This window comes from Histomonas meleagridis (genome assembly GCF_020186115.1).
Source record: "Histomonas meleagridis strain 2922-C6/04-10x chromosome Unknown contig_51, whole genome shotgun sequence".
NCBI classification, from domain to species: Eukaryota; Parabasalia; order Tritrichomonadida; family Dientamoebidae; genus Histomonas; species Histomonas meleagridis.
Genome location: NW_027150894.1, coordinates 1,540,491 through 1,562,719, shown reverse-complemented (window position 1 = coordinate 1,562,719; position 22,229 = coordinate 1,540,491). Strand labels below are relative to the sequence as shown.

The window sequence follows — 22,229 nt, the reverse complement described above, 5'->3', positions numbered from 1 at the left end:
TTTTGGCATGATTGTCATATGTCATATGTTTTGATGGAATTAATTAGTATAATAAGTTGAGTGTTACAGGTAATTCGTTTGATGGTACGATGGTAAATAATAATATCATTCAATTAGCCCGTATCGTTGCCCATATCGTTACCCAAGCGGCTGTATTCAAATTTGAATAACAACACGATCAAAAATCACTCAATTAGTCCATATCGTTACCAAAGTTGCCCGTATCGTTGCCCAAAACGGTTATATTCAGAAAATCATGTACGATATGGGTAAAACCGCTTTTAAGTTGGGCTATCGTTGTGTTTCCATTATCCCTGTAGAATTGGAAAAACTAGCATCATTATTAAGAATTAATAAAAATTTTGTGGCAACAAACAGTTTGAACTCCACCTTTAATCATTTGATATTTCAAAATAATATCTGGGAAACATTTGCTTTATTTATGACAGTACTTATGTTTGCATCTTTAAATGGAAACATAGAAATAATTAAAAATTTAAAACATTTATTACATCACTTCAATCAATAAAAAACATTTAAAATAAATTTCAAAGAATCAACAATTTGTGAATCGTGTTTTACCCAACACATTTTTTTCCATTCGAACTTATTATTCGGGACATATACAATTCTATCAAAAATATCCGAATTTTAAGACATTTTCCATTTACTTGATGTACAATTTAGAATTTACTATCTTTTTTCTTAACAATTAAAATGAAACAGTTTTTATTCAAGGTTTTTAACTTGAGCATTCTTCTTCTTCTTTTTAATGACAACGATAATAATGACAACAACAATAATTACAACAACAACAACGACTACGACAATGACAGCTATCATACCTTTCGATAATCCATCGCCATCATCAGCCGCTTTCCCAAATGTTTCATCTTCTTTTATTTCATATGAAACAGAATTCGGAATGCCAGAAGTATCGATTTTATCTTTACTTGATGTATAAGTTGTTAAATCCAACTTAAAATCCTTTAAATTATCCCAATCACCTTTAAAATCAAATCCAACTTTTGCTTCAATGAGTTTGTCAATATCTTTAACTTTTCCTCCTTTAAAAACTATATATGAATTACCATAAAGATTAGAATTAAATGCGATTTCTGGTTCTTCAAATAATATTTTAAGTGTTTTCGCAGAATTTATTCCTTTTTCTTGTTCAATTTCAATGTTATATGATGATTCGGCATATGGACTTACCATAATCGAAATATCTGATGATAATGTATCCGTGGGTCCTCCTGAAGTGTGTATTGTATAAGTATCGTCGCTAACTACAATCTTTTTGAGCGATTGTACAATGTATGTTTTTTCTTTTGCATTAGATGCTTTAACTAGAGAAAGATCATTGCTATAAATATGATTTGCTTCAATATCACTTATGTCAAATGAATAAGAATAAGGATCATAAAATACTATGTGATCGCCCTTGAATTTCCCTTTAAAGTTATAGCCTGACCCTTCAAAAACAAGAAGTGGAATTGAATTTGAAACATCAGCACTGGCAAAGAAACCATTAGAAGATCCAATCCACACACGATGCTTTCCAGATATACTTGAAAAGTTACCAATTTCCTCCGAATATGAGCTCACTGGAAATATTGAAACAAAATCCGATTTTACCAAACTCTCAATCTTTGAGAGCTTTGAATAATCAATTTCGCAAACAGTATTTTCGTTTAATACTTCATAATATTTGATATAATTATCACAAAAAACTTCAGATGATTTCCTTGTGCATTCTTTCTTCAATTCTTCTTCGTGTATTTCAGGTTTGCATTCATCATCATGACCTCTTATGAAATCAATACGTTGGAAATCTGATAAAGAACAAACAATAAGGAGAAAAAACATTTGAAAATACAATCGAACTGTCAATTGACAGTTCAACTAAACATTTTGAGAGGAGCCGACTTTTTCATTTCAAAAAGATTTACTTTTTCATATTATTAACCATGATGAAATGGCTTTTTCGGTGCTTTTTGATCGTCTAACAATTGCCGAATTTTTAGTCAAAATCAATCGTACATAAAATTCGTTCTCACGTGATGGGCCCTACGTTGTAAGAGGCCGTTGAGGAAAGTATATGGGCCACACAGGATTAGCCAGTTATTCAGAAGAAAAAATTGAACACAAGAAAAATATCAAATGCTGGCATCACAGGTAAAACAACCCTTAATGAAATTTTATTAGGCACTAAGCATGGTGATTATACTCCAACCAATAGAGTTTTGCTTAACATTATTAAAACATCTTGACTTATGGGACATATCAGCAGATGAAAAGTGTTTTATGCTTTATGTTTTGTATCTCCGTGGTGCGGATAAGATAATTATTGTTCTCAGTCCTAACCAATCAAATTGTTTCAAAACATTTGAGTTAGTCGATGAACATCTTAAAACTGGTGAAAGACCTCAATTTATTGTTGTATACAATAACAAATGCGATAAAACGTATGGAAAATTTTTTACATTAGATGATGTAAAAGAGTAATGTAAATTGCATTTGTAAGGTTGTGAATACAAAATATTTGAAGTTTCATTACTCGAAAATATAAATACACAGCCACTTGTTGAAGAAATATTAAAGTGCTAGTCACAACATTTTTAATAAATTGAATATTAATATTGTTATCCAAATTGCGAACGATATACGATTTTCGAAAGCTATAAGCGATTTGGAATGAATTTTTTCCCGTAAACAAAAGAATTTCCCAACAGAATTTAATTTTTTTTTTTTTTTGGAGAATTAATGCCGAAAAAATATTTTTATATGAATTTCCGAATGGATTCTGTTTTTCGAAAAAAATCATATTTTCAAAATGAGTGTTATTTTCCTATAAAAAAGTTTTTCATTAAAGAATATAGAATTCGCTAAAATTCCTATTATATTTATATAACAAGAATCCTTTGAGCTCAAATAAAGATCCAACAATTGATTGATTTGGAAAAACGATGTATTATAAATTATTTTATTTTTTGGTATATGATTTAGATATTAAGAGCCAAACATTCGTAAACAAGAAAAGTATGATTCTAAAATATTCAAATAATCATTTAAAAAATGTAAAAATCAGACCTAGCTCTGACCATTTTTATTAATTATACGATATGAAGCAAATGATAATATCTGAACATTTTCACAAGTAATATTTTACTATTTTAAATAATTTATATATATATATTCCAAATTTAATTTTTAAATCCAAGATTTTTATATAAATTTTAAACAAAAAAATTAAATATTTTGAATATTAATATCAGTTCCTTTTTGTTCAAGAAGCAATTGAACTATATCTGTATAACCTTTTTCTGATGCAAACATCAGTGCCGTCTCAAATATTTTGAATAATTTCCAAATATTACTATAAAACATTAAATTATTCGAATAAATATTAAATAAAACAAACAAATGTCTTTGGCATTGATATTAATTCCTTCTTGTTTAAAAAGCAATTTAACTATTTCTGTATTACCATTTAAAGATGCACATGTTAGTGCCGTATGACATAATTTAAATATTCACCAAATATTAAATTAAAACATTAAGTTAATGATAAAAATATTAAATAAGACAAATAGATATCTTTAATATTGATATTGATTCTATTTTGTTTAAGAAGTAATTTAACTATTTCGATATTACCATTTTTAACAGCATTCATAAGTGCTGTTTTAAAAATTTAAAATAATTTCCAAATACTAATTTTAAAAATCATAATTATAATATAAAATACATTTAATTCCTAATCCAGTTAAATTATTAATTTTTCCAATTTTGTTTTCATAAAGATATATAAAAATATCATTTCTATGAAATTGTATTGCTGTTTCATATGCATCTTTCAATGATGAATGATTTTGTTCACAAAAATCATAGTACGATAGAATTTATGACGATTAAATCGAATTCAAAAAACAGTTACATTGAATCGCAAACCCAAGTACAAAAAACAGTTACATAAATCATTTTTTAGACTTATTTCCCTCTAATTCTTTTGAGTGCTTCGTTAGCCAATTCATAACCCATTTTTACCGCTCTTCCATAATATCTATCAGCTTCTTTAATATCCTTTTTCACTCCACCAATACCATTTTCGAGTACATAACCATATGCGTACACTGCTTTAACAAAAGGATTCTTGTCATCTGCAGCTTGTCTAAAATATTCCACACCAACTCTTTGATCAACTTTGACTCCAATACCTTTGCATAAAGCATAACCATAGTAGTACATTCCAGCTGTGTTTTTCATGTCAGCAGCCTTCTTGAACAACTCGGTTGAATCTTCTTCATTTTTCTCCACGCCCAATCCTAACCGCAGCATAATTCCATAGTTTACAACGCCGATAGGGTTATTCATTTCAGCGGCTTTTTTATAGTATTCAACGGCTTTTTCATAATCTTTTTCTAAGCCGCCGATACCATTTTGATAGAAATAACCTAAATTACAAAACGCATCACTTGAAGGTGAATTTCCTTCTATTGCCATTTGATAATATTTCACTGACTCTGTTTCATCTTTATCCACACCAATGCCTTTCATTAAACAATAACCATATTGTACTTGTGCATCAATAATTCCATTGTCTGCGGCTTCTTTAATGTTTAATACATCTTCTTTTGTTAATTGGCTTCTACGTTGAATCCTAAAGTAATGGAATTTAGCTTCAACATTACCCATATCTGCAGCGCGTTTATAATATTCTTGTGCTTGTGAATAATTTGGAAATTCGCTTCCATAACCTTTTTCTCGCATATAAGCATATGCTAATATTGAATTTATATTAGATGTTGATGAATCTGCAGATTTCTTAAACATATCGCTTGCAACTTTCATGTTTCGTGGTCCTCCTATACCATTACTTAAATAACATGCATAAATATGCATTCCTGTTGAGTCATTATTATATGCGGATAATTTGGCGTAACGAAGGGCTTCTTCATAATCTTGTGGAAAACCTTCATTACCTTTATAAAATAAGAGTGAGATAAGGTTATATAGTTTGGTGTCGCCGCTTGAACTTGCATCTAAAAGTTGACGTGCTTCCTCCGATAGAGAATTGTAATGTTTACTTCGTTCAATATTTGATGTGTCAGAAATTCCGGCTTTGATGTTCTTGAATGGCTGCGTGCGCTCTGGCGATAGTTTCTTCGGCGATAAAATTTGCGCTTGAATAAGATTATTTTCATACGTTGTAATTGAATTAACATATTCGGAAATTATTGATTGATCAATATCAGGTAAAAGTGCATTGGATGATTCAGTAAGTTTCTTGTCTATTTGTTCAATAGCTGGCCGCTCATTTTCGGATTTGATACAAGTGGAAATTAATGGCTTGAGTGTTTCGGGACATGAATTTAAATCAAGATCAAATCCTTCTTTGATCTTTGGAAGCTTAAGTGTAAGGCTACTACCTTCAAAGAGACGATTTCCTGTGACAATTTCATGTATAATTAGACCAAGTGCATATATATCCACAGCTTTTTGATTATCAAAGAATTCTCCACTAAAAATGTCTCTTGGAAGATAGTTTATACTGTTACCAATGGACTCTAGATCAGCTGTAGAGAAATTGTTTGGGAAATAGCTCGAATAACCATAATCTGATATTACGGGTTCGAAGTTTTCGTTAAAAAGAACATTGGTTGGCTTAAGACAGCCATGTATTATGTCACGGCTATGTAAGAACTTTAATGCTTTGGAAAGGCCAACGATTATTTTATCTTTTGTTGTATTATTCCATTTTTCAACATTTTCACCATTAGCAGCACGATTTAAAATCGCTTCGAGGGATCCGTTGGGATAATATTTGGTTATAACAGTAAGTTGAGGAGAAAAATCGGAAGGATCAGGATTTTCTAAAGAATATCCAATGGTCTTAACAAGTGAAGGATGGTCAATGCTCATTATTTTTCTCATTAAAGGCTCATAATCATTTTCGTCAATGAGGGGATCAAATATTGTAAATTGTTTGGCAACAAATAATTCACCGTCGGCATTTTTAACAATTCTACATTGACCATGGCTCCCTGGAACATGTGGAACGTCTTCGACTGTCTCGTAATCAGAAAGAGAAATTTGCCCTTCACTCATTGTCAAATGAAACCGTTTAATAAAGCCCGCGAAAAGAATTTTTGAATAATAAAAAAATGTATTTTTCAAATATATATTTTACTTATTTTTATGATAAATATTTCAGAAAAAAATTTTTGGAGATAAATTAAGATAGAAACAATTGATTTTAACAACACAGAAAAATTTCCAAAACCAAAACATCAATTTCTAAACGATCAGGATAAGTGAAATTTGTTTGATTTACAAATTTATTGATAACTTTATTTTACAAGAAAAAGTAGAATTAGGGTGCCCTTGCTTTGAATTTCTGTCAAAAAGAGATGTTTACTCCAAATTTTTATACGAAAAGTTTTTACGTAGAAGTAATGGAAACCATTGAGTTTAATATCCTGTTGATCAACTTTTTTATGCATGAAGTCCAAATGAATTCATTCGAAAGAATTCATTTTTCATCATTTGAATAATTATTTTTATTTTATGTGGACTAGTATGTATCCAAAGTTGAAGTGAAAAGTTTAAATAATTTTTAATCATGGTAAAATTGATTTCAAACCAATTAATGGCAATCATGACAACACTGAATGCATTCCTAGAATTTTTTGATGGTTTATTATATTGTCATTCAATATTGAAAACTTTATCATTTAATGGGACGCCCCGAAATTTAATGATTTACTCATTCACTTTTTCTTATCCTATTTGTTCGAACAAATGCTCTCAAATTTTGTTATGACTTTCAAAATTTGAATACTTTCATCATCCTTCACATCATTTTTTTGTCATAAAAATGAATGTTTGTTTGTTGTTGATATTTTTAACACATACACATGAAGAATTCAATGATGAAACAAAAAGGTTAACAATAAGAGATCCTAAAGAATTTACGAGAGAATATGCAAATGATACATTATATGTTATCATTGAAAATGGGATAACTGTTATTCCACTTCGAGCTTTCTATCAATGGCCAAAATTATTTTCTGCTGAAATTGGTAATTCAGTGATTTCCATTAATAAATCAGCATTTATGAAATGTTTCAACTTAACAGAAGTAATTTTTGGAAAAAATCTTAGAGTTATTGGAAGTTATTCATTTTTTAATTGCATATCTCTTGAAAAAATTGTTATTCCAGATTCAGTAACTTTAATTGATGATTTAGCATTTGGAAGATGCAACAAATTAACTGAAATAATTTTTGGTGAGAATGTTAAAACTATTGGTGAATATGCATTTTCTGTTTGTGTGCTTATTGAAAAAATTAAAATTCCAAATTCAGTAATCTCTATTAATGAAGTAGCGTTTGGAAGATGTTCTAAATTATTTGAGATTATTCTAGGAGAAAATGTAATTTCAATTGGTAGTTACGCATTTATTTTTTGTATTTCTCTCGAAAAAATAAGAATTCCAAATTTAATAACTTCTCTTTATGAAAGAACATTTCAAGGGTGTTATAAATTATCAGATGTTATTTTTGGTACAAATATTACGACAGTTGGAGGACATTGTTTTTTTCAATGTAAATCACTTTTTAATATTAAATTTCCTTATGCGTTAACATCAATTTATGATTCTGCTTTCATGCAATGTTTAAATCTATCAGAAGTTATATTTGAAGAAAATTTAGAAAGAATTGGAATAAATGCATTTTATGAATGTGTTTCTCTTAAATGTATTTATTTTTATGGACAGACTGAGCCAATAATTCATTACTCAGCATTTGTTGGCATTTTTGCACAATATGTTATGACATTATATTCATATAATTCAACATCATTCGGTATGCTTAATGTATCTATTGGAACAACAATTGAAGATTGTGATCCTTGGTCAACAAGGTCATTCATAACATCACTTACTTTTACTCAATCAAATACGATTTCAAATACAAGAACATTTTTACAATCAAAATCTTTTTCCAGTTCAAATACATTTTCGAAGTCTGATATATTTACTAAATCAAGCACAATACCGAAATCAAATACATTTACACAATCAAATACATTTACACAATCAAATACATTTACACAATCAAATTCATTTGCTCAATCAAATACATTTACACAATCAAACATAATAGGAATTGCTATAGGTGCGTGTGTTCCAATTGTAATTATTTTGATTGTAGTGATAATAGTTATTGCTATTCAGATTCGAAAAAAGAGAGAAAGCAGTTCGATGTCAGAAGAAGAAAAAGTTGATCAAATGGTGAAAGATAATATCCAGATGATGATATTTAGATATTAAAATAAAGCTTTCTAAAAACATTATAAAACAGTAAATCTTAAATAAAGAATTAAATATTTTCATTATATTATAATTGTTTCTTTGAAATTATTATATAAAGAATTTTTTCTTTTGCATGTTTTCTCTTTTTAATATCTTTTTTTATTTATCATTTTATGTAAAGTTATTATTAATATATTTAAAATCCAATATTTAGAAAGAAAATACAGTTTGAAGCTTAATTAATTTTTTACTTAATTAAATTCTTCATTTTTTCAGTTCTTGCAAAATCCATCGCTGAATTCCCATTGTCATCCACCAGATTTTTATCAGCTCCTTTTATCAGCAAATAATTAACCACATTCAGATCATTATTATAAACAGCATAATGCAAACATGTTCTTTTTCCATTATCTTCTTGATTCACATCAAGATCACATTCATTAATAAAGTAAATTAACATTTCAGTGTTAAACCATTGAACACATCTCGACAACTTAAATCCTTTATTTTCATATTTCTTAAAAAGAGTTTTAGCAATATTATTATGATGGAATGCAATTGCATGAATAATAGTCTGATCAAACGAAATTCCAATTGATTCAAGATATGAAATAACTTCTTCAGAACCACCATCAACTGCACTATTAATGGTTTCAGGATAAATTTCAACATCGTTTTCCAGTAAAAATTTAAGAATATTAATTGAATTGCAATAACAACAAAAATCAATTAGGCCCAACAAACTATCATTAAGTAGAAAACCTTCTTCATGAAGATCAACATTATTGGCAATAACATAGTCAACAAAGCCTTGAAGGTCATCCTTTTGAATGTAGTCCTCGATTTCACCATTCATAATAGGATTTTCAAATGTTGAAACAGGTGGCAATTGACTTTTGCTAAGTAGAAGTTCTTTGTCGCGAAAGTCATCGGGGGTAATTAAACCTCGAACATAAAGATATTGATGGAAAGAAGTATCTGAAGAAAATTTGATTTGTGCCTTGCCTGTAAGTTCGAATAAGTCACCAAGGACTTTGTAATTAAGAGGATTTTGTGCTTTGACAATAAGTTGTTGTACCCACATTTTATCATATTGATTAAGAAGTGACTTTGCTTCATCAAAGCTACTTGCGTTAAGATGAAAAACAAGCTCTTCGAAGTGGCTTTGGTTCATAAGAATTTTTTCAAGTTCTGCAATGTTTTCTGATTGCATCGAAAAATATCAATTTTTGAATAGATAGCCAAAAATTAAAAACAACAGCTACGGCGTTTCATTTATTGTGTTTTTAAAGATGTAATTTAAAAATAGATCAATTCAATATATTATATATGTTTAAACATTATTATAAATGACAATTATTATGGCTACAAAAATATAGCATATGACTTAAGATGAAAATTGAAATCAACATACTTTTGGATATGTCGAGAAATTTGTCATCAATTTGAATTTTTGGGAGCATTTTAACATTATTTTGACATACTCGATATGTATATGCTTAAAATATTTTGGCCATTAAAAAGATATCATTAACAAATTAACAAATTTCTTTGATCAAAAAAAAAAATAACAAAATAAAAAACATTTATTCTGAAGCTACATCAGGAACCAATTGGTTAAATATCAAAAACCTACTAAATGCTAACCACAAAAATCGATACCAAACAATTTGTGAACTATGTTGCAAAAACGCATTTTCTATCTTCATTCCAAAGTGGTCTTTCGGTGGCGTAACTATGAAATACCCATTCGATGATTTGTAGAACATCAAATAAATAATAATACTATAAGGCCCCATATATTTCACAAGCGATGGTTTCGAATTTAATTTGTAAATTGGTATTTGGTCAATAGGATCTTCAGAAATACTATGGTTGTAATTTTTGGAAGCATCTGTATCAAAAACTTTTTGACGAGTTAGAGCTAATGAAACCGCAACATGATTTGGATGGCCACTTACACCAAATTGATCAAATGTGACGATTCGATCAGGTTTTAACATATTTACATATTTGTTGATAATTGAGCGAACTTCGCTACGTTCCCACATATACTCAAACCCGTCTGGTAGGTTTTGCTCCTCATCAATAAAACATTTACCTTCGATTCCAAGAGCTTTGCATGAATTTTGTAATTCTTGTGATCTTGAAATATTTCCAACTGAAACTCCTTTTGATATGCATAATATATATGGCGACTCTGAGCGCAAAATTGATGGACCGAAAAACATTACTTCATCATCTGGATGTGCTATTACAAAAAGGGTTTTTCCTGGAATAATATCAGCACTAAATTTTGTTGAAAAATGAAATATTGCAATAATTGCAAAGTGGCCAAAGACTGCCAACAAGGTTGAAACAAAAACCAGAAAAAAGCCCATTTTTTGGTCGAAATAAAATTATTGAAATTTTTTTGGCACAAAGCCCTTTATTAGAATTTTTAGACATTCCATTCGTCTAAAACAGATATGTATAGAATAAAAATGAGAATAATTTCTAGAAGAGAGATTGTTAACGTGAAAATTTTGATTGTTCTCATTTTATACAATTCAACTCGAGTAACAAAAATTAATCACAATTAATATAAGAATATAAGAATCTATTTTGGTTTGAATCTTTTCATAACGTTCGCCAATATATCGCTTTTCATAAAGTATAGAATTTCCACAAAAATTCATTTGAGTTTTAATGGTTTATTCTGAAAATTGAAATGATTGAAAACGAAACGAACTATGAAAGGGAAGAAAAAAAGTCGAAACAAATAATTCACAACAAATGGGAATTCCTTGTTTTCACCAAACAAATAATTTTCAATTTGAATGAAAAAAATATTCTTCAATCTTTTAATTCGTTAATCATAATTTGATGGAAACCATTTTTACTCATTTAACCTTGTTATTAGTCAAATGATATATATACTTTTTAGTATGCGAATAAATTGTTATGAAATCATAAAAAAAATTGAACAATATGAAGAGAATAACAACAAACCTAAAATTTTAGAAGTACTTACAATTTTTCTTTTAAATGAAAAATCGACTCATTACACCAAAAGCAATAAAACAAGGTGCTGGCAATTTTATCAATAGTACACACAACATATATAGAAGCACAGCTAATGTCTGTAGTTTGCAAATAAAAACATATTTAATTTCATATCACATGACATCGAACAAATGGAAGAAGAAAAATTAAGTGAATGTTTTAGTGTTGCAGACGAAACATTGACTTCAATGGATCATTTTTATGCACACCTTCCGAATTTTCTTCATTTTCCACCACATCCAGACCCATTAAAACCAACTGCTGAAAGAATCGATCCAAATGACAATTGGACTCCACCATTATTAGCAGAAGCCAACCCACCTCAAACAGAGAATGACAGATATGGAAATGTTACTATTTTACCATTTCGCTTTCAATATTCAGAAGTTGACCAATACCATAGCTCACGACCACAAAAACCATGGTCGGTTGACATTGTAGCTCCGCAAGTAGATGAAGCGCCAATCCCAGATCCAGATTGGATCTCATTCCAAAAGCGTTCTCAATTAATTCAAAATCGTGTTAAAAAGAATTATCAAATACTAAAGCCACAACTCCCACCAGAACAAAGAGACAAGCTTTTGCTTGAACAAATTCATGAAAAATATCATTTACATAAAATTGATATCAATAATCAATATCCCCTTCAAACAGATAATCCTCTATATAAATATTAACACCGTTTTTTGTTTATTCTTTTTGCAGAAATATAATATACTTTTCCATTTGTCCAAAATTAAAATTGTTAATTTTTTTTCAAGTAGAATTATTCTCAAAAGAAGACAAATTTTATAACTTTTAATTTGATTCATGACATTACCATCCATGAATTCACATTTGTTATTTTCAGATGAAAATCATTTTCATAAATTTCTTGTCAACAATTAATCACTAAGTTAAATATAGACACAACGTGAGTAAAATTTTATTTGTTCATTAAAAACAAATACTTACTAAAATTTTTTATTATTTCTGAAATTGTTAAATTGAATTTATATATTGGAATTCTTATAGAGTTTCCATTTAATATATAACAAAGGTCTTTTTATAAAAAAAAAATGTATACTATAACGAATGAACTTCATTATTTCCATTCGTTATAAATATGTTCAATATTTTCTATGAGATCATTCAATTTTAAATTTGAATTAAAGATAATTCCTCATAAGTTTATGGACATTGTTTCGATAATTCCAGGGTTTGCGCTAAAGAAGTTAGCCCATGAGTCATAAAACCTTCCGTTCTGGTCGACCAAATAACTTCCTTGGCTAACTTCAACTGTCGGAATATTATACACTCTAAAAGTTTCATTTGTAACATTTGCCTTATGAAACACTAAACAATTTGGAACAATGTTGTCGAATGCTGCATAAAATGTGTTTGGCTCTTGAGCTTCAGGTGTAAAAGATAACCAATTACCAGTGTTATTAGAATGCTCTAATAAGCCTGCAATCTTTACCATTGAGCTCGAGGGTGGGCCAAACATTGCAAGAAATCGAAAGAAATCAGTTTTTGTGACTGTTGGTAATCCAATTCTACATGGAGCAATAAGTGCACGAAGCACATTTTCTGCATTGTCTTGTGGTTGTTCATTATGTTTAAGGTATTGAGCTGCCATTTCAATGAAACGTGAAGATTGAAATGAATTATAATTTCCGCCAACAATCGATTGCCATGCATTTTGTGCTATACGGTTGAAGTCTATGGTAACGGAAATCTCAGAAACATCGGGTGTTGGAAAACGAATTAAAACTTCACTATTATCTGGTATTGCACTCTGTGGCTTTGGATTAGTTGTAATAAGTCCTGCGTTACTTTTGGTAAAACCTTCACGTTTCCAATGAGTCCAACCATTTCTGTCACGTTGAGTTTGTTCAAAACCTAGATCTTTAAGGTTAACGTTTATTGTATTAAGTTTTATACCCATAATAGAACCAAGAGTTTTCTTATTCATACGAAATTCAGTATCGCTTATCCATCCAAGTCCAATTTTTTCTTCCAAAGAAGGGTTTTCTGTTACATAAGTTAATAATAAGTGTAATTTTGTTGGAAATCGAGATGAAGGATCACGACTGCTTTTACGTCGAAGTGTTGTCTTGATTTCTATTGGGAGATCGTGGAATGCCTTTGAATAATTTTGTATGTCTTCCATGAAAAATTATTTTTGAGAGGTCGGATTAGATGACGGTTTTAGTGAATTTTTGAGGGCTGATCAAAAAATTCAGAATTGTTTTTTGCCATATCACCGAGCTGATATTTCACCTCAAATTCGTTCATTTCAACAATAAACTTTTAAGTGTAATAAAAAACATTTTGTTATATATTTCAGATTCTATTTCCAGAGCTGTTTCGAACAACTCTTTTTCAATTTTTAGGTATATTTTTTGTTTCATTTTCTAATTCGTTTTTAAACTTAGCTATTTCAACTTGAAACATAATAAACAAACAACGTCAATAACACTTTCAAACTCATTTTTATCACCAACGAATTTCTGCAAGTTAAAAACAACAGAAAACAATTCAAAACATTTTATTAATATGATTCAGCTTCTATTTTTAGAGCTGTTTCAAACAATTTTTTTTCTTTTTTTAAGATAAAGTTATTGCCGCACTTAGTATTTCGTCTTTAAAGTCATTAGTTTTAACTTTGAACATTTCATCAAACATTGCTAACAACAATTTCTAACTCATTTTTATCATCAACGAATTTCTGCAAGTTAAAAACAACAGAAAACAAATCAAAACATTTTATTAATATGATTCAGCTTCTATTTCCATTGCCGCCTCGAAGAGTTCTTTTTCCTTATTCGGCAAGATCATTGCAGCTTTTAGTAATTCGTTTTTAAATTCGGCCAATTTCAGCTTTGCGCACAGCAAACAGACGACGTCTACCACAGTTTCCAACTCGATTTTATCATCCACGAATTTCGACAAGTTAATTACGTTACACAAAAACTTTGTTGCGAATTGTTTATCTCCGACCAATCTTTTATAGCACGGACAAATCATTTTCAAGAACATAATAATTTTTGTGTTATTTTTCTCGGTCAACATCTCAATTTTCTCACAAATACCAGCGAAAGTTTTAAATCCACAAAACATCAAAAATATTTTCCCGCTTGTTATCGTCACTTCCATATTTTTCATTAATAACTTTCTAAAGAATATTATACCAATAGTTGGATGTAAATCAGCAGCAATTTTTGCAAAAGTATATAATGATTTATCTCTATTATTCCATGAAAAACGAATATTATTAATTGGACTTATTAATAAATTTGCAATTCTTTCGGGATCTTTTGAGTATAACGTTATTGAACATATACCAAATGAATATACATGTTCATATTCAGAGATATATTCACGTTCTAATAAAGAAGGCCCACGAATTAATGGCAATTCTTTTTCGATTAATAATTGTGATATATTATATATGAAATTATCATCTTGGAAATAAAACTTATCTGATAATGGTAATGACTTTAATATATTCTTTAATCCAATCGTTATGTTATCTGTAATTAAATGGAAATGATCAATTAGAAATAATGTGATCCAATGTAATACACATTTATCATTTTTAATGGACTCAATTAACTCATTAAATAATTTGTCCGCTAAATCAATATACCCTTGTAATAATAATCGCTTAAGAAGAAATTGCGCAAATGGTAATGAGTATTGACTTTCACTGATTTCAAAGAATTTGACTTCGCGATCAGTCGGCTGAGTATATTTAACAAAGTTTAAGATCGCAGAGTTTAAAAACGTGGCAAAGTTATAATCTTTAAAAAATGGTGTTAATGATAACCCATATATTAAATGCATTGCTTGATGAAAAACTTTACACGTTCGAATTAAATCAAATGCTTCTTGAATGGTTTGAGCTTCTAACGCTAAGTTGATCGTGTTGTTTAACTCTTCGTTTGGTTGAAGTGGTTTGTTTTGCTTCATTTTACTAAGAAATAATACTTTCTCTTTGTTGTCTGTTTTGTAATTTCCTCTTTTGAGAATTTCGGTGTAAATGTTCTTGAGTTTTTGATATTCTTCAAATGAATATACTTGCTTAATGTTACGGAATTCTTCGAGAAATAAAAGCTCTGTAAATGAGTCTAAACTATCCGGTAAAGTTTCAATGACATTTGGGATTAAATAAAATTTGGTATATGGAAATATCTTTAAAATTAATAAGTTGGCATACCCTTGAGTTTCAACCATGTTGGAACATTTTAAGCAAAATAAGACAAAGTTATGGTCTGGAATTTGATGTAATACACATAATATTAAATTTGATAATGTTAAGCGAATAATTAAAACACAGGAATTCCATTTGATTTCTTGTAACGAAAAGAATTTCCGTGATATTTGTTCGGAAAAACTTACTGATAATATTGAAAATATATTTTGCAAAAAATAACAAAATTTCGGTGTGACAATTTTGGATTCTTCACAATCTATGATAGCTCTTTGTAAAGAAAATCGTATAATTCGTAATAATGCTATGTTCATTCCTGATACATGAATTGGGCCAAGTTTAATTTCTCTTGCTAAACTTAACACTGCTTTCATTTTACCTAATAATTGCGTAGATGATAAATTCAAGAAACAAAATAACCCATTATCATCTGCACAATCAAATTCTTCATCGTTGTTGGTGGCATTTTTTGACAGGAAAAAATTTGACGCTATCGTCGGGATACGTTTAAGAAACGGATCAAAATGTGAATCGACCGATAGATCGACAAGTTCATATTGCGACGGGTGAACTTCCGCTTGTTGCTCCAAGTTTTGGGAGATTTCGGTCGGGATAAGCAAGTTAAACAAATGGATAAAGATAGAGATATGATTAATCATTGAAAATAAACAAAATGGTGAGATAAATGGTTGAGATGTGATGTACGAACAAAGCGTCTGGCCATCAATATCATTTGTGGTTGCAAAGGAGTTGACATATAAAAAAACTATGGAAAAACAAAATAAAAGTTGACATTGTGTGGCATTTTGTTCCTTATTAAGATCTGATAGAATTTCAATTATCGCTAAAGTGAGATTCATTTTTCCATTTTGGGTTTTTAATAGATGATGAAATGAAGTGGTGGTTGATAAATTTAATAAATGTTTCTTGAAGGCTTGGATTATTGGTGTTTGATAAATTAGATTATTACTAAGATCAGCTGATGATTTGGCAAAGAGGATTTGAGGATCAGTAAAGGAAAATTTAAAATCAGGTGAAAATGGTGATAAATCTGAATCAATAAAAATTGATTGTATCATTTTTTCGATTCTTTTAATGCGTTGGATGGTGGGTTTAAAACATCTATATAGGGAATAGTTTTGCTGACAGGAACCAATCTCTAAACCAAATGTTTGTGGATAAAAGTAATATGGTGGAATTTTGGAAATTACATAACTAAATAAAGACATTAATGTGCTTTTTTTTGACTTAGTAAGACATTCTAGTTGAGGACATCCTTTAGAAAAATATTGAAATAAAAATTGATACATTGAAATCTTTTCTGAAATAGATGATTTTTCGATGCTTTTAATAACGTCATGAATGCGCGTGCTTTTTTCATTTTCTAAGAATTTGATTACGTCTTGAAGGTACTGGTTCTTGTGATAATCATCCATCTAATAAAAATATAACGGTTTTGTACGAAATTTCAATGAGAAAAACGGTTATGGAACAAAATGATTCATTTTTTCTATGAACCACAAAAATAATAAACTCATTTATAACAAACAAACAAAATAAAATTCGATTGGAATTGAAGTGAATGTGAGTTTATTTTTTATTTTTTCATTGGATATTATAATTTCAAAGAAAAAAGAAAAATTGGTTTCCATATTAATATTTTTTTTCAAATAATAAAATTTGCTTATCAGTAAAATGGGTGGATGAATAGCTCTCGCTTTATACATTGATATCTGAAACACAAAAAATTATAACTTTTTTGCATATTTGAAAAATAACTAAAATTTAAATTTGCTCAGTATTTTTGAGATCCCTTATCATTGTCATGAAGTTTGTTTCATTAAATAATGTTTTTGATGTATGATTTAGGTTTTTTTTACTTCTGGTACGGGGCGCCCCGCTTTTGTACGTTTGAAATCTAAATGGAATATCATGAAATTTACGAAGAAAATGCTGTTCTTCGTCAAAGAATCACAACAAATGAGCAAAAGATAAAACAACTTGCAGAAGCTCTTGAAAAAAGAAATCAACAAATAAAGGAATGGTCAAATATGTACTCAAATTTACAAAATCAATTTTATCAAGCACAAGAATCAGCAAATAAACAAGCATCATTTGTTTATGAGCGAAATGAAATCATTAAAGAATTACAAGCAGTAATTGATGAGTTAAGGAAAGAAAAAAATCAACAAATAAAAGATTACATAAATGTATCAGAACAAGTTAAAAATGATATTGACAAGGAACGGATAGAATTTATCGAAATGCTTAATAATCTACATCAAACTGAAAATCCAACAGATGAAGCATTTCAAAATATGAATGATCTACTAGAAAAAAGAGATGCACAAATAAAAGAATTACAAGAAAATTTAAACTCATTGTCTAATCAATATGAAACAATGAATAAAGATATTAATAATAAAAATATTGAAATTGATCTTCTTCGAAAAGAAAATGAAGAAAATGTTTATGAAATCGAAAACTTAAAACGAAATCTTTTTTATGCAAAAACTAATCGACAAGAACAACTTAAAATTGATGAACTTCAACTTGATCTTGATAAGAAAACACAAACTATTCGTAAAGTGGAAAAACAGAAAACGAATTTCAAAAATATTATTATTCAACAACGACATGAAATCACAGAGAAAAATGATGAAATTAATAATCTTAAAGAAAGTATTAATGGAGCAGTTGAGCAAAATTTAACATTACAAAATCTATTAAAGACACAACAAGCAAAAAATCATGAACTATTAACACGAATATCCAAATCGATTGAAAACGAGAAAAACGCGAATAATAAATTAAAGTCGAAAAAAGAAAAAATTAAACGATTCAAACTACAAATTCAAGAATTAAATAATAAACTTAAAGAACAAGCGAATAAAAAGACGCGAATAGTTCGAACACAAATCCAAAACAAACAAAAAGAAAATGATAAAGAATTAAAGTATAAAGAAATGAAAATACAACTTCGCAAAGAAATTGAAAAGAAAATTGATGCTGAAAATGAATTATTTAATCTAAAAGAAAACATGGAATCACTTAAGAAAGAAGTTATTCTTGCAAAAGAAAAATATAATGAGTTAAAAGGTCAAGATACAGAACCATTAATTAATTTATTAAATGACTTAAAAATTGAAGCAATAACAATCGAAAATGAATTTGTCGAATTAATGAATTCTGTTCCAATTGAAGAATCAATTGATTTCGAATTTGATTTTAATGATATTTGTGAAACAGAAGCAAACTTAATTCAAACAATTTTCGCAAAATTAAAATGTTTTCAAATAGAAAATAAAGAATTACGAATTTTGTTAAATAGATTTTCAAGAATTGCATCGATGTATCATAGAATTGCATCAGTGATTGCAAAATATCCAATTTTATCAACAGAGGATATAGCAACACAAGAAGATAGAGGAAATTGGGTTCTTCCTGCAGATATTGAACATCTCCAAAGAACTATTTTGAAGCTCCATGAGCTTTTAATTCGAAAAAATAAATAATTGCTCTAAATATTTACAATTAAAAATAAGTTGCACACTTGAAAATAAAGTTCAGATATTTTTGTCGTTATTCTTTCAAAAATTGTTTTGATTTTAAACGTTTATTCCAGAAAACGACTTTTTGATTTATGTCGACATAAGTTTGACCAAATTGACATTATGAATGTTGTGTCAATATGATTTCTCTGTGAAGATTATTGTTATTGGAAAAGCTGGTGTAGGGAAAACATGCTTCTTGGAAAGGTACACAAAAAATATATGGCTGAACAAAACAATGCCCACACATGGAGTGGAATTTATAAAAAAAGAGATAATAACAAAACAACACAAAATTCAGGTTCAATTGTGGGATACTGCAGGACATGAGGTTTTCGATTCTTTAACGCGGGCTTACTATAAAAATTCAGCAGGTATATTAGTTATCTTTGATTTAACTTTCTCGGATTCGTTTAAATCTGTTGGTGATCTGATTCAAACTGCTAAGGAAGAGGCGGGAAGTGATGTTTCAATTGTTTTGATAGGAAATAAATCTGATGACAAAGCTAAACGAACTGTTCCAAAAGAAGCAGCAGAGGAATTTGCATTATCTATGGGGATTAAATACTTTGAAACATCAGCAAAGACAGGGGAAAATGTTGAAAAAGCAGTTAACGAATGTATTTCTCTAATCGAACATCGAATTGAAAATAGAACTTTTATTCCACATTACGAAAGAAACAAACTTGATTATTCACCTGCGGTAGAGAAAAAAAAGTGTAATTGCTAATTTATATAAATTTATTTGTATGTGTCTTTAATAAACTATAAAACCTAAAAATATCAAATATTCATAAGATTGCGAATGAAAAATCTTTTTTAGTATTCCACGCACTTATGGAATCCAAATGTGTGATAATGCATTCCGTTCATGTACCAATTTAACCAATTTTTATGTTCAACCATCAATAACTTCAATTGGTAATAATGTCTTTCAAGAATGTGAAAATCTTCAATTTATTCAAGTATCAAATGATAATTCGGCATATTCTAATTATGATAATGATGGTGTTCTTTATGATAAATATATTACTAAAATCATTTGTTATCCACCAGCAAATACTATGGAAACTTATGATATCCCTGAACAAGTTAAAATAATTGATAATTCAGCATTTCAATCATGTAAAAACTTACAAAAGATAACAATCCATAATGCTATAACATCCATTGGTAATTATGCATTTCGTTATTGTAATAATTTAGAAGAAGTAATGATTGGTGATAATGTTCAATATATTGGAAACTTTGCATTTCAATCATGTTATAAGTTAACAAATATAATAATTCCAACTTCAGTTACATCAATTTCTAATACAGCATTTTCATATTGTGGAAATCTTCAGTCTATTCAAGTATCATCAAATAATTCGAATTATAAAAATTATGATAATTATGGAAATCTTTATGATAAATCATTAAATACTATTATTTGTTATTCATCAAAAAAAACAATTAAAATTTTTTATGTTCCAAATACTATTACAACAATTGGAAGTTATTCATTTTATAATTCATCTAATTTAGAAACAGTAATTTTTAGTGAAAATGTTATTGAAATTGAACAATATTCATTTTCTATTTGCAATAATTTGAAAAATATTACAATTCCTAAATCAGTTACATCCATTGGTGAATATTCATTTCAATTATGTCCACAATTAAACACAGTAATAATTGAAGGAAATGATTTAACAATTGGTATATCTGATAATGAATAATGTTAATACAATTGGTGAATCATCATTTATGGTATGTTCTCGTTTGAACAACGTAATAATTCCTGACTCAACTACGTTAATTAGTTATTATGCATTTTGTTATTGTACTGATTTGACAACAAGTATTAATGAATGTGCATTCGATCAATGTCCAAACATTAAATGTATATATTTTTATGGTAATCAAGACCAAATTTTGGCTCAAATGTATTTTATTATAATATTTCGACTACAGTAATGGTACAAAACACATATAAAGATGAAAAATTTTATAATTTTGATGTTGCTAAATATACAACAATTGATAAATGTCTTCCAGCAACATTAACATTCACACAGTCGAATACATATTCACAATCAAATACATTTCCATCATCACTATCATATGATACAAATTTATCATTAACAATTTCATTTACTTATACATTGTCAATTTCATTAACAGAAACTATATCTTATTTAGTGCATGAAACGAAAACATATTTAAACATTCGAAATATGTTTTCACTGATACTGTTGTTGTTTATTATGATTATACTATAATAGTTTATTCATCATATTATGGGTTTTATTCATATTTCTTTACACTTGTACATCAAATAATAACCCCAAAATGACACTTTTTCTATCGATAGATAGTTAAATGAAAAAATTGATTTATCTCTATTAGAAAAATATTCAAAATGGAAATTATAATTTTTGCTAAAACATAAATCTGAAGAGATTTCTCCATTATTTGATAGACGCGATTTTTGTTCGAAGGGGTACCTTTATATGGTTTTTTAGGGGGTAACGGCAGAAGGCCTTTTGCCGTTACCCCCTAAAAGACTCCATATCAAGGAGGCTCCTCCTGCGAAGATAAAATCGGAGACAGGATTTATATTGTTAAACAAACAAAAAAATTCGACAGATCAAAAAACACAGAAAAAATCTGACGATAGAACCTTAAAACATTACACCGATGGAAATGCTTTCAAAATTTCACTTTTTCTATACTATTAATATCCCATTTGATAACCAACTTTTTGGGCCAAATGTGAAGTGTTTCAAAAAATATGGAAAGGGTTTGGTTGATATTGCTATAACAGGAGCAGGACGCGGGCTTGGCTTAGCCATTGCCAAAGCTGCCTTGGGCAGGTGGCCGTGTTGTGGCAACTTCTCGCAATAAGGAGAAAGTTGAAAAAGAATTTGGAACAAATCCAAAAGTGCTTACACTTTCATTGGACGTAACAGACAAAGCGAGCGTATCAGCGGCCGTTGAAGCTACAATCAAACAATTTGGCCAGATTGACATACTGGTGAATAATGCTGGATACGGACAGTTGGGATGGTTTGAGAACACCACCGATGAGCAAATTCGTAGCCAGTTTGAAACTAATGTATTTGGTGTAATGAAC

General features: G+C 28.8%; 5 protein-coding genes across 5 annotated transcripts; 1 reads left to right on the top strand and 4 right to left on the bottom strand.

Moving 5' to 3' along the window:
* Positions 1 to 729: 729 nt before the first annotated feature.
* Positions 730 to 1,869, bottom strand: GO595_007338 (uncharacterized protein; the record flags this gene model as incomplete). Its single annotated transcript, XM_067920791.1, has 1 exon — positions 730 to 1,869. One exon carries the CDS (start codon positions 1,867 to 1,869, stop codon positions 730 to 732), a length of 1,140 nt encoding a protein of 379 aa, XP_067772857.1.
* A 2,124-nt stretch (positions 1,870 to 3,993) lies between these two features.
* Positions 3,994 to 6,111, bottom strand: GO595_007337 (calmodulin-dependent protein kinase; the record flags this gene model as incomplete). The annotated part of the gene is made up of 1 exon (XM_067920790.1): positions 3,994 to 6,111. One exon carries the CDS (start codon positions 6,109 to 6,111, stop codon positions 3,994 to 3,996), a length of 2,118 nt encoding a protein of 705 aa, XP_067772856.1.
* A 2,456-nt stretch (positions 6,112 to 8,567) lies between these two features.
* GO595_007336 (ankyrin repeat domain protein) lies at positions 8,568 to 9,533 on the bottom strand (the record flags this gene model as incomplete). The annotated part of the gene is made up of 1 exon (XM_067920789.1): positions 8,568 to 9,533. One exon carries the CDS (start codon positions 9,531 to 9,533, stop codon positions 8,568 to 8,570), a length of 966 nt encoding a protein of 321 aa, XP_067772855.1.
* A 1,963-nt stretch (positions 9,534 to 11,496) lies between these two features.
* Positions 11,497 to 12,042, top strand: GO595_007335 (uncharacterized protein; the record flags this gene model as incomplete). The annotated part of the gene is made up of 1 exon (XM_067920788.1): positions 11,497 to 12,042. The coding sequence occupies one exon, from the start codon at positions 11,497 to 11,499 to the stop codon at positions 12,040 to 12,042; it is 546 nt and encodes a 181-aa protein (XP_067772854.1).
* A 485-nt stretch (positions 12,043 to 12,527) lies between these two features.
* Positions 12,528 to 13,517, bottom strand: GO595_007334 (39 kDa initiator binding protein; the record flags this gene model as incomplete). Its single annotated transcript, XM_067920787.1, has 1 exon — positions 12,528 to 13,517. The coding sequence occupies one exon, from the start codon at positions 13,515 to 13,517 to the stop codon at positions 12,528 to 12,530; it is 990 nt and encodes a 329-aa protein (XP_067772853.1).
* Positions 13,518 to 22,229: the final 8,712 nt, after the last annotated feature.